This window comes from Salvelinus namaycush, chromosome 24, assembly GCF_016432855.1.
Source record: "Salvelinus namaycush isolate Seneca chromosome 24, SaNama_1.0, whole genome shotgun sequence".
NCBI lineage: Eukaryota > Metazoa > Chordata > Actinopteri > Salmoniformes > Salmonidae > Salvelinus > Salvelinus namaycush.
Window position 1 is genome coordinate 10,556,838 of NC_052330.1, and position 15,791 is coordinate 10,572,628.

Sequence of the window (15,791 nt, forward strand, 5' to 3'; positions counted from 1 at the left end):
GTAATAACACTTTGTTACAGTAATAACAATTTGTAATAATCCTTTGTTACAGTGAAAACACTGTAATAACACTTTGTTACATTAATAACACTTTGTAATAATCCTTTGTTACAGTAATAACGCAGTAATAACACTTTGTTACAGTAATAACACTTTGCTACAGTAATAACGAAGTAGTAACACTTTGTAATAACCCTTTGGTACAGTAATAATGCAGTAATAACACTTTGTTACAGTAATAACACAGTAATAACACTGTTACATTAATAACACTTTGTAATAATCCTTTGTTACAGTAATAACACTTTGTTACAGTAACAATGCTGTAGTAGCACTTTGCAATAACCCTTTGTTACAGTAATTACCCTTCGTTACAGTAATAACGCAGTAATAACCCTTTGTTACAGTAATACCGCAGTAATAACACTTTGTTACAGTAATAATGCAGTAGTAACACTTTGTAATAACCCTTTGGTACAGTAATAATGCAGTAATAACACTTTGTTACAGTAATAGCGCAGTAGTAACACTTTGTAATAACACTTTGTTACAGTAATAATACAGTAATAACAATTGTGCTTATTTCACCTCTAAAAAGCATCAGCTGTCAGAGCAGCTCACAGATCATTGCACCTGTACATAGCCCATCTGTAAATAGCCCATCCAACTACCTCATCCCCATATTGTTATTTATTTTTTTGCTCCTTTGCACCCCAGTATCTCTACTTGCACATTTATCTTCTGCACATCTATCACTCCAGTGTTTAAATGCTAAATTGTAATTACTGGGCCTCCCGGGTGGCGCAGTGGTCTAGGGCACTGCATTGCAGTGCTAACTGCGCCACCAGAGTCTCTGGGTTCGCGCCCAGGCTCTGTCGCAGCCGGCCGCGACCGGGAGGTCCGTGGGGCGACGCACAATTGGCATAGCGTCGTCCGGGTTAGGGAGGGTTTGGCCGGTAGGGATATCCTTGTCTCATCGCGCTCCAGCGACTCCTGTGGCGGGCCGGGCGCAGTGCGCGCTAACCAAGGGGGCCAGGTACACAGTGTTTCCTCCGACACATTGGTGCGGCTGGCTTCCGGGTTGGAGGCGCGCTGTGTTAAGAAGCAGTGCGGCTTGGTTGGGTTGTGCTTCGGAGGACGCATGGCTTTTGACCTTCGTCTCTCCCGAGCCCGTACGGGAGTTGTAGCGATGAGACAAGATAGTAATTACTAGCGATTGGATACCACGAAAATTGGGGAGAAAATGGGATAAAATTTAAATAAAAAAAAAACATTGTAATTACTTCGCCACTATGGCCTTATTGCCTTACCTCCCTAATTTTACCTCATTTGCACACACTGTATAAAGATTTTTTCTATCAAATCAAATGTATTTATATAGCCCTTCGTACATCAGCTAATATCTCGAAGTGCTGTACAGAAACTCAGCCTAAAACCCCAAACAGCAAGTAATGCAGGTGTAGAAGCACGGTGGCTAGGAAAAACTCCCTAGAAAGGCCAAAACCTAGGAAGAAACCTAGAGAGGAACCAGGCTATGAGGGGTGGCCAGTCCTCTTCTGGCTGTGACGGGTGGAGATTATAACAGAACATGGCCAAGATGTTCAAATGTTCATAAATGACCAGCATGGTCAAATAATAATAATAACAGAAGTTATCGAGGGTGTAGCAAGTCAGCACCTCAGGAGTAAATGTCAGTTGGCTTTTCATAGCCGATCATTAAGAGTATCTCTACCGCTCCTGCGGTCTCTAGAGAGTTGAAAACAGCAGGTCTGGGACAGGTAGCACGTCCAGAACAGTTGAAACTGGAACAGCAGCAAGGCCAGGTGGACTGGGGACAGCAAGGAGTCATCATGCCCGGTAGTCCTGACGCATGGTCCTAGGGCTCAGGTCCTCCGAGAGAGAGAAAGAAAGAGAGAAGGAGAGAATTAGAGAGAGCATACTTAAATTCACACAGGACACCGGATAAGACAGGAGAAGTACTCCAGATATAACAAACTGACTCTAGCCCCCCGACACATAACCTACTGCAGCATAAATACTCGAGATTGAGACAGGTCGGGGTCAGTAGACACTGTGGCCCCATCCGATGATACCCCCGGACAGGGCCAAACAGGAAGGATATAACCCCACCCACTTTGCCAAAGCACAGCCCCCGCACCACTAGAGGGATATCTTCAACCACCAACTTACAATCCTGAGACAAGGCCAAGTATAGCCCACAAAGATCTCCGCCACGGCACAAACCAAGGGGGGTCTCCAACCCAGACAGGAAGATCACGTCAGTGACTCAACCCACTCAAGTGACGCACCCCTCCTAGGGACGGCAAGAAAGAGCACCAGTAAGCCAGTGACTCAGCCCCTGTAATAGGGTTAGAGGCAGAGAATCCCAGTGGAGAGAGGGGAACCGGCCAGGCAGAGACAGCAAGGGCGGTTCGTTGCTCCAGAGCCTTTCCGTTCACCTTCACACTCCTGGGCCAGACTACACTCAATCATATGACCTACTGAAGAGAAAGACTTAAAGGTTGAGACCGAGTCTGCGTCTCTCACATGGGTAGGCAGACCATTCCATAAAAATGGAGATCTATAGGAGAAATTTGCTTAGAAATTCTAGGGACAATTAGGAGGCCTGCGTCTTGTGACCGTAGCGTACGTGTAGGTATGTACCGCAGGACCAACTCGGAAAGATAGGTAGGAGCAAGCCCATGTAACGCTTTGTAGGTTAACAGTAAAACCTTGAAATCAGCCCTTGCCTTAACAGGAAGCCAGTGTAGGGAAGCTAGCACTGGAGTAATATGATCAAATTTTTGGGTTCTAGTCAGGATTCTAGCAGCCGTATTTAGCACTAACTGAAGTTTATTTAGTGCTTTATCCGGGTAGCCGGAAAGTAGAGCATTGCAGTAGTCTAACCTAGAAGTAACAAAAGCATGGATTAATTTTTCTGCATCATTTTTGGACAGAAAATGTCTGGTTTTTGCAATGTTACATAGATGGAAATAAGCTGTCCTTGAAACAGTCTTGATATGTTCGTCAAAAGAGAGATCAGGGTCCAGAGTAACGCCGAGGTCCTTCACAGTTTTATTTGAGACGACTTTACAACCATCAAGATTAATTGTCAGATTCAACAGAAGATCTCTTTGTTTCTTGGGACCTAGAACAAGCATCTCTGTTTTATCCGAGTTTAAAAGTAGAAAGTTTTCAGCCATCCACTTCCTTATGTCTGAAACACAGGCTTCTAGCGAGGGCAATTTTGGGGCTTCACCATGTTTCATTGAAATGTACAGCTGTGTGTCATCCGCATAGCAGTGAAAGTTAACATTATGTTTTCGAATGACATCCCCAAGAGGTAAAATATATAGTGAAAACAATAGTGGTCCTAAAACGGAACCTTGAGGAACACCGAAATGTACAGTTGATTTGTCAGAGGACAAACCATTCACAGAGACAAACTGATATCTTTCAGACAGATAAGATCTAAACCAGGCCAGAACTTGTGCGTGTAGACCAATTTGGGTTTCCAATCTCTCCAAAAGAATGTGGTAATCGATGGTATCAAAGGCAGCACTAAGGTCTAGTAGCACGAGGACAGATGCAGAGCCTCGGTCTGACGCCATTAAAAGGTAATTTACCACCTTCACAAGTGCAGTCTCAGTGCTATGATGGGGTCTGTACGTTTGTTTATTCCATGTGTAACTCTGTGTTGTTGTTGGTGTCGCACTGCTTTGCTTTATCTTGGCCAGGTCGCAGTTGTAAATGAGAACTTGTTCTCAACTAGCCTACCTGGTTAAATAAAGGTTAAATAAATAAACAAAAATGAAAAAAGATCACGTGATTCCTTATTATTTTCAATGGCATGGAAGAGGATATGGACCAGATTCACAAAACAAAAAGCTTTTTTTGCAAGAAGTGTTTAAAATTCTCAACAAGTCCTTCCAAACAAACTATAATTGCAAACTATAATATGTTGATTCATAGAGTACCAAAAGTGTGCAGTAAAAAAACTGAATATAAAACAATATCATTGACTGTACAGTTGAAGTCGGAAGTTTACATACACTTAGGTTGGAGTCATTAAAACTCATTTTTCAACCACTCCACAAATTTCTTGTTAACAAACTATAGTTTTGGCAAGTCGGTTAGGACATCTACTTTGTGCATGACACAAGTCATTTTTCCAACAAATAGAAAAAGCATGTGCGAGCAAGGAGGTCTACAAACCTGACTCAGTTACACCAGCTCTGTCAGGAGGAATGGGTCAAAACTCACGCAACTTATTGTGGGAAGCTTGTGGAAGGCTACCCGAACCGTTTGACCCAAGTGAAACAATTTAAAGGCAATGCTACCAAATACGAATTGAGTGTATGTAAACTTCTGACCCACTGGGAATGTGATGAAAGAAATAAAAGCTGAAATAAATCATTCTCTCTACTATTATTCTGACATTTCACATTCTTAAAATAAAGTGGTGATCCGAACTGACCTAAAACAGGGAATTTTTACTAGGATTACTAAGATTAAATTAGTTTAAATGTATTTGGCTAAGGTGTATGTAAACTTCCAACTTCAACTGTATATTTTTTTGTTGATGAAAAGCTAGTGTAAATGTTTTTGCCAGAAATTTTGGAGCTCTTCCGGATACAGAAAATGATTCCTGAAAAGCTTGTATGATAGAAGTTAGCCTCCATCATCATTGGCCTCCATCATCATTACCAATCCAGAACCTGTAAAACACAGAATGGATAAGATTAGTGAAAGAGTCGATTTTTAATCATAAACCTAAATATTGAATCCCTTGCAAAATAAATGTAGAATGACTAATTCATGCGATAATACATGACAACTAATTCTATTTTTATTGGCTCCCAATTGCCTGACATCAAGTATGATTCCTTACCAATAGCAATCCAGTGATGGAAAAACTGGATGAAAGAAACAGACAGGATAGTAATTGAATATGACACATTTTCAACCATAATAAACTAATAAATAAATAAAATTATGCTTCGTGTCAGCTTGTGAAACTAATGAGCCAGCATGTATGAACATGATGTTATTGTGACAGCCATCTTTATACTAAAGCAGCCTTACAACCATGCCTAACATAACCTAGATTGAAATCCCATCAATTCAGTGATAGAATTAACATTGACATTGTTTGTTCTTCTAATCCAATCCATTAGCTGTTACTGAAAGTCATACTTAAACATCCTGTGAAAAATGTGTCTCAGGTGGGGAGTAGACTCATGTGGAGTCATTAATGTGTTTGCTATTATCAAACCTGGCATTACTGTAGAGCACAGGCAGCACCAGGCACCCAGATATCATTACAGTACGTGGGCTGGCTGCTATACAATATCAACACTAATTGATGTTACACAATAGAAAGAGGGACCTTTGAAGCATGGTGCTTGACACATATTTGAATACAAAGTAGACAGCAGGCAGTGGGCTGTCCATAGACACATAATTGTAATAATCTGTCGATTTAACTAAAGAGTAAATATGCCCAATACAAGTCATTGATGGTTTGAGTTATATCAGGTTTGTTCAGAAAAGCTTACATTTATGAACCCTTGGACAATGAGATTCTTCTCCCCTTGCCTCAATCTCTTGCTGCTTACCTGCTACCGTCAGATCGATGTGTATTAGTTTGACTGGGATGGCGTAGTCCCATACCCACTCCTCCACAATCCACGCATATATCAAGCCTCCCGAAAGACAAGTCAGCTCCATGGAGATCACAGTCACTGTGCAGGGAATCCAAACTACACACCTGAACTAACCAATCAAATCAAATCAAATGTATTTATAAAGCCCTCTTTACATCAGCAGAAGCAGTGGTGGAAAAAGTACTCAATTGTCATACTTGAGTAAGAGTAAAGATACCTTAATAGAAAAGTAAAAGTGAAAGTCACCCAGTAAAATACTACTTGAGTAAAAGTCTTAAAATATTTGGTTTTAAATATACTTAAGTATCAAAAGTAAATGGAATTGCTAAAACGTACTTAAGTTTCAAAAGTAAAAGTATAATTAATTTCTAATTCGTTATATTAAGCAAAACATACGGCACCATTTTCTTGTTTTTTTCATTTATGGATAGCCAGGGGCATACTCAGACATCATTTACAAACCTGAAGCATTTGTTTTTAGTGAGTTCGCCAGATCAGATGCAATAGGGATGACCAGGGATGTTCTCATGATAAGTGTATGAATTGGACCATTTTCCTGTCAAAATGTAACGAGTACTTTTGGGTGTCAGGGAAAATGTATGGAGTAAAAAGTACATAATTTTAGGAATGTAGTGAAGGAAAAGTACAAGTTGTCAAAAATATAAATAGTAAAGTAAAGTACAGATACTTTTTTATTTTTTTATTTTTTTTTACTTAAGTACTTTACACCACTGAGCAGATGTCACAAAGTGCTATAAAGAAACCCAACCAACATGTTTACCAACATGAACACACATAATTGGTAGTCAATCTAAAAAAGGGTAATGTTTCCAACTACTGAATAACAAGAATAAAGCCTTGGATCAACTCACCTATTTTGGACTTTGCAATGATGGTTGTGTTGTGCAGTCAAAGTGTGCTAAAAGGCTGTCAACCTCATGTACCCTGCAGAGAATATGAATCGTGTGAAACTTGAGTCATAAATGATACATTTGCCATTAACTGTAGTTACAGTAAATGTGTGAGGTAGCACTAGGGACATCATTTGTGATGCTTTTTGGCAGAAAGCAAAATGTGGGTTCCATGCAGACATCGTGCATGTTTTTGTGGGTAGTTTCTGTGTTCACAAGAAAGGAAGTACAAGTCAATCATGTACCACAACATATGACAATGGAACTACTATATATGAAAGACAGGATATACTTCATTTGAATATTGTGGAAAATATCTATTATTTTAGACCCTGAAAATACCAATGCAAAGACTGACCAAAATGTAGTAAACAGAATAGAAGGACATCATGTCCATCAGCAAGTTCTGGAGAACAATTTTTACATGATATAGGACTCCATCACACAAGACCCTAAGAAGTTCAGTCGTTCATTCCTAATAAAACCTATAATATGATCCATAATAATATGGAGTCATTCAACCATTGCTGTCACCACAAAACTACTAAAAGGAAGGCCATGTAGGCATTTCACACTAAAATACTTGCTTAAACTATACTCAGTATACTCAGATAGGTTCAGTCATTTCAATGGGAGGTATTAGAAGTCCAGACCAAATGCTCTAAATTGACTAGTCAGCTGTTTTGTGATATTTACAATAGACAGCAGCTGCATATGACCTACAGTCATGACCGAAATGATTGTCAACCTTGATAAAAATTAGCAAAAAAGACTGTATACAATAAATAATACAAATACTGAGCTATATTGGGTGCTAAAAAAAATGGGGAAATTATATTATTTTATACTAATACAATTACTCAGTGAAAAATTAAAAACATTCTATGAAAGATAGGGGTCAAAATGATTGACACCCCTGTTTTCAATACTCAGGCGCCCTTCCTTTGTTAGCATAACGGCACTGAGACGTTTTCGAAAATGTTTTATGAGATTGGAGAACACATTGGGAGGGATCTTAGACCATTCCTCCATACAGAATCTTTGGACTGCCGTCTTCAATTCAAATCAGAGGTTTTCAATGGGGTTCAAGTCAAGACTGAGATGGCTATTGCAAAATTTTGATTTTGTGGTCTTCAAACCATTTGAATATTGTGGAAAATATATATTATTTTATAAAATATTATAAAATATCTATTATTTGTGGATTTTGTTGTGTGCTTGGGGTTATTGTCTTGCTGGAAGATCCACTTGCGGCCACGTTTCAGCTTTCTGGCAGAGGCAAGCAAGTTTTTGGCTAAAATGTCCTGGTACTGGGTAAAGTCCAGGACCAGTGGAAGCAAAATAGCCCCATAACATCAAAGATCCACCACCATATTTTACAGTAGGTATGGGGTTCTTCGCATCCTGCTTTCGACGCCAAACCCACCACTGGTGTGCGTGGCCAATGAGTTAAATGTTCATGTCATCCAACAAATGTAAAGGCTGAAGGTTGATAAACGGCATTGGCACTTGGATCGGAACCGGTGCTATGATCAGATGACGTGAAAATAGAGCTCTTTGGCCACACACACCAGTGGTGGGTTTGGCATCGAATGAAGGATCGATGCAAAGAACCCCATCCCGACTGTGAAATATGGTGCTGGATCTTTGATGTTATGGGGTTATTTTGCTTCCACTGGTCCTGGGGCCCTTGTTAAGGTCAATGGCTTCATTAACTTTACCCAGTACCAGGACATTTTAGCCAAAAACCTGGTTGCCTCTGCCAGGAGGCTGAAACTTGGCTGCAAGTGGATCTTCCAGCAAGACAATAACCCATAGCACACATCAAAATCCAAAAATAAATGGTTACTTGGCCACAAAACCATCTCAGTCTCAGGACTTGACCCCGATTGAAAACAGGGGTAGCAATCATTTGACCCCTATCTTTTTGAGAAAAAAACAAATATTATTTTAAACAAAATCTCTTTCTCTGAGCAATTGTATTAGTATAAATAATATATTTTTAAAAAATTGCATACAATATAGCTCAGTATTAGTATTATATATTTTATACAGTCTTTTTTGCTCATCTTTATCAAGGATGCCAATAATTTTGGTTATGACTGTATGTACACAGTGCCACACTAAGTTGACAGGTTAACACGTACATTTAGTTCCCTACTGCTCCACTTCCTGTGGTATCCAAAACTGGAGTCCAACGTATTTACCCATGTTTAACTGACATTGGTCTTGATCTTGATTGATGTTTGTTTTTTGCGCTTCAGAGTATACCCTCAATACCCACAATACCTGCAACAGCAGTCCAACAACATGAATGGCCGCCTTTATCTTTTATCATTGGAGTTGCTAAAAGGAAGCCTACCTAGAGCAAACACAGCAGGAGGATGAGGACTGTTCTTAATGGGCTTAAACACATGAAAAAAGCTTCCTATCTCAATCCATTCTGGATAAAGCCCGACCCAAGGCCCGGACCACTTCTACAGCAGCACCAACCCACAATGGCTAGAAATACACCTGAGTGGTGTGACAACCAACCTGTCTTCACACACTGTGATGTCAGTGCATGCATATTCACCGGGCCATATTTTTGTTTAGAATATTAATGTGTTGTTGGCCTGTTGGGGTGTATATACTGTAACAGCTGCTGGAGCACCAGGAGGCAAGCCAGACTTGACTCTGGGTAAATGAAATGTAAATAGGACACACAGTTCTTCAGAACCGTGGTGTTCTCTGCTTCTCTGGCCCACTGATCTACAGTGTATTGTGCGACATATGATCTCTCTGCAAACCGGACATATTCTTGAATGTTTAGAGTTGAGATATTAACAAGGCCCGTGCTACATGTGTCGTTAAAACCATGACAGAACTTTGAGGAAACAGAAACAAGTCCTAAGCACTTAAACCATGAACACAGTCCTCAGTATGTCTTTTGACAATCACCCTCCATGCCCTAATCAGCACTGCATCATATGCACTTATTTTCTTTGTAGTGGATTAGTGACACTGTAACTCACTAATAACTAATGTTATGTACAGTGAGTGCATAACCATCGCTAAACATGCAATAGAGGAGAGATCACCAACACAAAGCATTTCTTCAGTTAATTGCTCAGTCATATGTAGGAAAGGGCTCCCAATGAAGTAATTTCCCTTATGCCATGCCACTATGGCTATGGACATTCCATAACTTGGAATTGGGCTCCATAAGGTACAAATTAAATTTACAGTACGGTGATCTGCAACAGCAGTAGCACCCCATGCAGTACGCATTTGCCATACGTGCTCTTACAGAGCAGCCCATAAGTATGAAAGATTTTACAGAAAAAGTAGTCATACTCATGATCATATCTATAAGACCATATGGGATATGTTTTGTATAACTTCAGGCAATGGTAATGGAAATGAATGATAAGCTTGATTGACTACAAAATCTACACAAAACGTTACAGTACAACATTTGCTTCAGTCTGGAAAGCCATTACTGATGGAAGTCAAACTTAGTGTATTCTATTCTAACTGTATTCTATTATATTATACAATATTCTATTCTGTTATATCTGTTCTGTATATTCTATTCTATTATATTGTGTTCTAAAGTTCCCTTGATCAACTCTAGAGAAGCTAAACTAGAAGTCCAATAAAGGTAGCTGGATGTCTGAGTTACGGAATTAAACAGTAGGCCATGGCTACAGCCCAGGCTACAGCCCATTACTGTTTTTCATTTAGATGTCATTAAATCAAGCTGAGCCAATTTGTTCATAGTAATAACAGACTACAACATGGCATAAAGGAACTTTGTACATCAATCTGCTTTAATTTGCATGGTTTCTTGCACAGGACTCACAAGCAGATTGTTTTTTTATTTTTAACTGTAACGATAACAACGTTGATGCGTAAACCTAAACACAAAATTGAAAAATAGGTTGATGGCGCAACTTATGTTAAAGGATACAACACAATGTCGGTATTAAAACGTTTTTGGACGTTCTTTGTGCTATTTCGCAAGTCACCCCATTTCACTGTCGACAAGCAAACTGGGTTTTATTTTTAGTAACATGGTATTCGTGTTATTTTATTCTAATCATCGCCTATCTCAGTCTCCGAACATCCACAACGCTTCCATAATAATTTGCTGATGGTTTTATGTCGATGACTAGGTTATGCGACAAATAATGGCTTAATCTATTACATATGTTGTTATTCAACCAGCTCAAACTTTCGATATTGGCATGATGTGTTTTACAGTCTAGCTGAGGCACCCACCGCAAGCACTCGCTCAGAGCCATGCTCATGCGCATTGACGGCTGCCTGGGCAATTTGTCAGTACTCGTGGGAGAATTTGGGTAAGAAACAGACAAATTAAAACAAATGTACTTTAGCATAAAACAATTGATGGAGGAAATTATGCATTATAGTAATGAGTGATCTGTTATATAATACTTTCGCTAGAGGTTCATTGCGACGGAATTTGACCAAAACTTAGCAATAAGTACAAAACGACTGGACGTGTCATCAATAATATCAGTCAGGAAGAGGTTCAATGCGTAGAGCGTGAATATATTGCGTTCTAAAATTGTAACAAAAGTTGCGTCGAAAATTACTGCAATGATAGAAAATATGTTGTGCTAGATTTCTTGTCTCCCAGAGACGTATATAATAATGGTATATTATACTCTTTCAAGAATAATGTTTGCTTCAGTGTAATTCCCTGTTATGGCTGGGGAGAGGAAGACATTGCGCTTGACAAGCGAACTGGTCTAAAATATTTATATCATAATTTCCTTCCAAAAAGCTTTCATGGCAGTTAAAATATTATGTTTGTTGTAGAGCAACGAGTCTGCAGGCCTGTCGGTGAGAATTATATAGGACTATATTCCAGCTCCGCCATTTTGGGAAACTGGCTTTAAAACACATTAAATAGTATCAGAGCAAAGAAAAGTGTTAATATCTGATACAATGCATGATTAGCGTCTTGCTAAGGGACATCACAAAATATCTGTAACACACCTAGTTGGAATACAAAGGAAATGCGAACTGGTTGCGCCCAACCGAATCATTTAATCCCACTCGTAATTAAAACTATTTGACTCAGAAAGCTCGAAATAAATATTAATAACGCTCATAACCGACAATGGACATCTGATGATAAAATCTAACACACAGGTTGAATAACATGTGCACAGTAAACACGCGGAATTTTCCTTTGTAATAATATTTGTTGATAATTCTAAAAAGTGTTATCTGCATATGATGCAATTTTGACGCTTAGCAGAGAGAGGATCGATCCTTCAAATAGTTTGGGATGGAAATGCATTTTGCATGCATAAAATGTAAGTTACTTTCATATTGCAATTTCGTAAATGCCTGGCAACGATTTGCTGTTAATGTAGGCTACTGTTTTAATGCCTATACTTATTATTTTAGGCGCATACATAACACACAAATTATATACCCTACCGAAATGTCATGAATTATATTTGAAAGACAGCAATATTGATAGATCATAGGCCTATTGCATGAACTATCAATAATTCATAATTTCTATCAAATACGTTAAACATATCGTCTACATTTTTTGTTCAGTGATTTCATTGTTTGATAGGGTCTGAAAGTTTCAAACGCAGTCGTCTAAACCTAGTCAGCACTGACCTCTAGTGGTTGATGTATGTCATTGAGTTACAATGTTGCAGGCCTTCCGCTGTTACATTTCAACAATAATTGAGACACTGTTGCAAAGCCGGTCTGTGAAACCATTATTGAGACACTGTTGCAAAGCCGGTCTGTGAAACCATTATTGAGACACTGTTGCAAAGCCGGTCTGTGAAACCATTATTGAGACACTGTTGCAAAGCCGGTCTGTGAAACCATTATTGAGACACTGTTGCAAAGCCGGTCTGTGAAACGTTCATTTGTTTCTCTTCTTTTCATTTGACTTGCACTTTGCGCAGGACTACGGTTGCAGTAACTTTACTAAACTGATGTTTTTAACGTCAGTTTATGTAGATTCAGTAGGCCTATGCCATATTCATTCTGCACAGTGTTATTTATTGTCTGGTGTGGCTTCATCTTGTCTTTTTCAGATATCCCCATTTTTAACATGGATGAGTCTAAAAATGCTACAAATACAGCTACAAATGCAGCAACTCCTGATTTTGATGTGTATGGTGCCATGGACTGGAAAGATGGTATTGGAACACTAACTGGGAGTGAGCTGAAGGTACACATCACCACAATAGCTGAAAACGTTCAATGTTGCCATATATATATATATATATATATATATATATATATATTTTTTACTTGTGTTATACCTATCAGAATAAGGACACATTATAATGAAATAGAATGATCCATTTGTGTAATGACAAAATCAATGATATATATAATTGTATAAATCATAAATTGTATAATTCATAATTAGGACCAAGGACTTTTTCCTGACTAGGTCACATGGCGCTAATCACACTATTCATCTAAATATACAGTATGTCCTCACTCCTCACATATAGAGTGTTTTCAGAAAGTATTCACACCCCTTGACTTTTTCCACATATTGTTGTGTTACAGCCTGAATTTAAAATGGGATTAAATTGAGATTTTGTGTCACTGGCTACACACAATACCCTATTATGTCAAAGAGGAATTATGTTTTTAGAAAAGTTGATACATTTATTAAAAATTAAAAGCTGAAATGTCTTGAGTCAATAAGTATTCAAGAGAGGTTTTCCAATGCCTTGCAAAGAAGGGCACCTATTGGTAGATGAGTAAATATATATATTTTTTAAACAGACATCGAATATCCCTTTGAGCATTTCAGTTATTAATTACACTTTGGATGGTGTATCAATACACCCAGTCACTACAAAGATATAGGCGTCCTTCCTAACTCAGGAACAAAAGAAAAATATTCCAAAACATGCTTCCTGTTTGCAGTAAGGCACTAAAGTAAAACTGTATGAAATGTGGAAAGACATGAACTTTATGTCCTCAATACAAAGCGTTATGTTTGGGGGCAAATCCAACACAACACATCACTGAGTACCACTCTTCACATGTTCAAGCATGGTGGTGGCTGCATCGTGTTATGGGTATGCTTGCCATAGGCAAGAATTACGGAGTTTTTAAATATAAAAATAAACTGAATAGAGCTAAGCACAAGCGCAATCCTAGAGGAAAACCTGGTTCAGTCTGCTTCCAACAGACATTGGGAGACAAATTCGCATTTCAGCAGGACTGTAACCTAAAACACAAGGCCAAATATACTCTAGAGTTGCTTACCAGACGACATTGAATGTTCCTAAGTGGCCTAGTTACAGTTTTTACTTAAATCGGCTTGAAAATCTATGGCAAGACTTGAAAATGGCCGTCTAGCAATGATCAACAACCAACTTGACAGAGCTTGAAGAATTTAAAAAAGAAAAATAGACAAATATTGTACAATCCAGGTGTGCAAAGCTCTTAGAGACTTATCCAGAAAGACTAACAGATGTAATCGCTGCCAAAGGTGATTCTAACATGTATTGACTCAGGGGTGTGAATACTTATGTAAATTAGATATTTCTGTATTTAATTTTCAATAAATTTGCTAACATTTCTAAAAACACATTTTCACTTTGTCATTATGGGCTATTGTGTGTAGATGGGTGAGAGAAAAACATTGATTTTTAATCCATTTTGAAAGTTTGTGTTATGTTTATTAGTTTAAGGTGAATGAGTTTGGAGTCTTGGAGGTCCTGACAGAGGAGGGAGAAGATGAGAGTGTGAAGAAAGCTCATGCCACCATTACATGGGCAGTGCCCACTGCTCAGGAGGGTAAGATGGCATGGTTCAATGTCCACAACTTTTAGATGCTCCCGGAAGGGATATATTTATAAGATGTAAGCATACGCATGTACAATGTTTGTATCCCCATTGGGGTCTGAGATGCACCTGATCCGGTGGGATGTGCATATATTTTCTGTTTCATCTTTCAACTAGGCATGTTTAACTGAAGGTTTTCACCAGCTTATCACACACCATGCATACAGTCTTTAAGAAGCCGCTGTAGAGCAGTGGCGGTTCTAGACCATTTCAACTGGGGGGGCCAAGCTGGGGCCAGTTGTACTGTTAGAGGGGCCAGTTGTACTGTTAGAGGGGCCAGTTGTACTGTTAGAGGGGCCAGTTGTACTGTTAGAGGGGCCAGTTGTACTGTTAGAGGGGCCAGTTGTACTGTTAGAGGGGCCATTTGTACTGTTAGAGGGGCCAGTTGTACTGTTAGAGGGGCCAGTTGTACTGTTAGAGGGGCCAGTTGTACTGTTAGAGGGGCCAGTTACATTAGACGTTATTGTTGTCATATCGTTTTCGTCACATTAGCAGGCAAAAGACCATGTTCAGAATCATCATCGTTGCCACTGTCTAATAACGGATGTAAAATGAAGAACGATAGCAAAAATTAGTTATGTAAAAAATTATTTCATACTCCACATTTAGGGGGGCCACAAGGGGGTCCAAAATGGTTGTCACAGGGGCACTGCTGTAGAGTTGGCTTTGTTTTTACGTTTCACTGCAAATAATTATATTGTCTATAATGGCTATTTACAAAACTGGATAATTATCCATCCTGTAACTTTTCTGTCTGAAATAGTATTTCATGTTAATAGTTTAGGATACCTTTGATATACAAGACATGTGCATTTTCAATAATTGTCATTATTGTGTCTAACCCTAGGCATGAGAGTCAGTCGAATTGAGCTCAGCAAAGCTAATCACAAAATGGTGAATCGTGATCATCATAAGCGGTCAGCTATCAGCTATCTATTTGAGCATTTCTGATTATCTCAAAATAAGGCCTTCAATTTGAGTCTCAGTCTAGCTGGTGGCTATGCTGCTGTTGTTTTTTAATGAAACAGGGAATGCATGGGAACCTTTTATGTTATCCCATTGCTCTGTTCTTATTGACCTTGAGCTTAGAAATGATTCATTAGCCACACAGGATATGGGTGAGGATGACTTTGTGACTCTCTTTTCTTCGCCCTCTCTCCCTCCTTCCACAACCCTCTCAGACAGTGCTGCGGTAGCCGTGAAAGAGATAGAGGAGATGCAGGAGGGGCAGTGGGCCCAGAGAGGTCTGGTGTGTGTGCGCTGCCAAAGGAAGGGCTCCCCCGTGGACTTCATGTCTGATGGCCTCCACTGCAGTGAGCGCTGTCTACAGCAGGACCAGCAGGAGTGAGTGGGC

The 15,791-nt window shown here is 39.2% G+C and overlaps 1 protein-coding gene across 1 annotated transcript in view; it reads left to right on the forward strand.

Annotated features, from left to right (window-relative positions):
- The first annotated feature begins 12,674 nt into the window (after positions 1–12,674).
- The window catches only part of LOC120019280 (lethal(3)malignant brain tumor-like protein 3), a 39,186-nt gene continuing 36,069 nt past the window's right edge, over positions 12,675–15,791 (forward strand). Inside the window, exons 1-3 of the mRNA XM_038962590.1 lie at positions 12,675–12,794; positions 14,278–14,389; positions 15,619–15,781. Coding sequence (XP_038818518.1) covers positions 12,675–12,794; positions 14,278–14,389; positions 15,619–15,781 — 395 coding nt within the window. The remainder of the gene's footprint in view (positions 12,795–14,277; positions 14,390–15,618; positions 15,782–15,791) is intronic.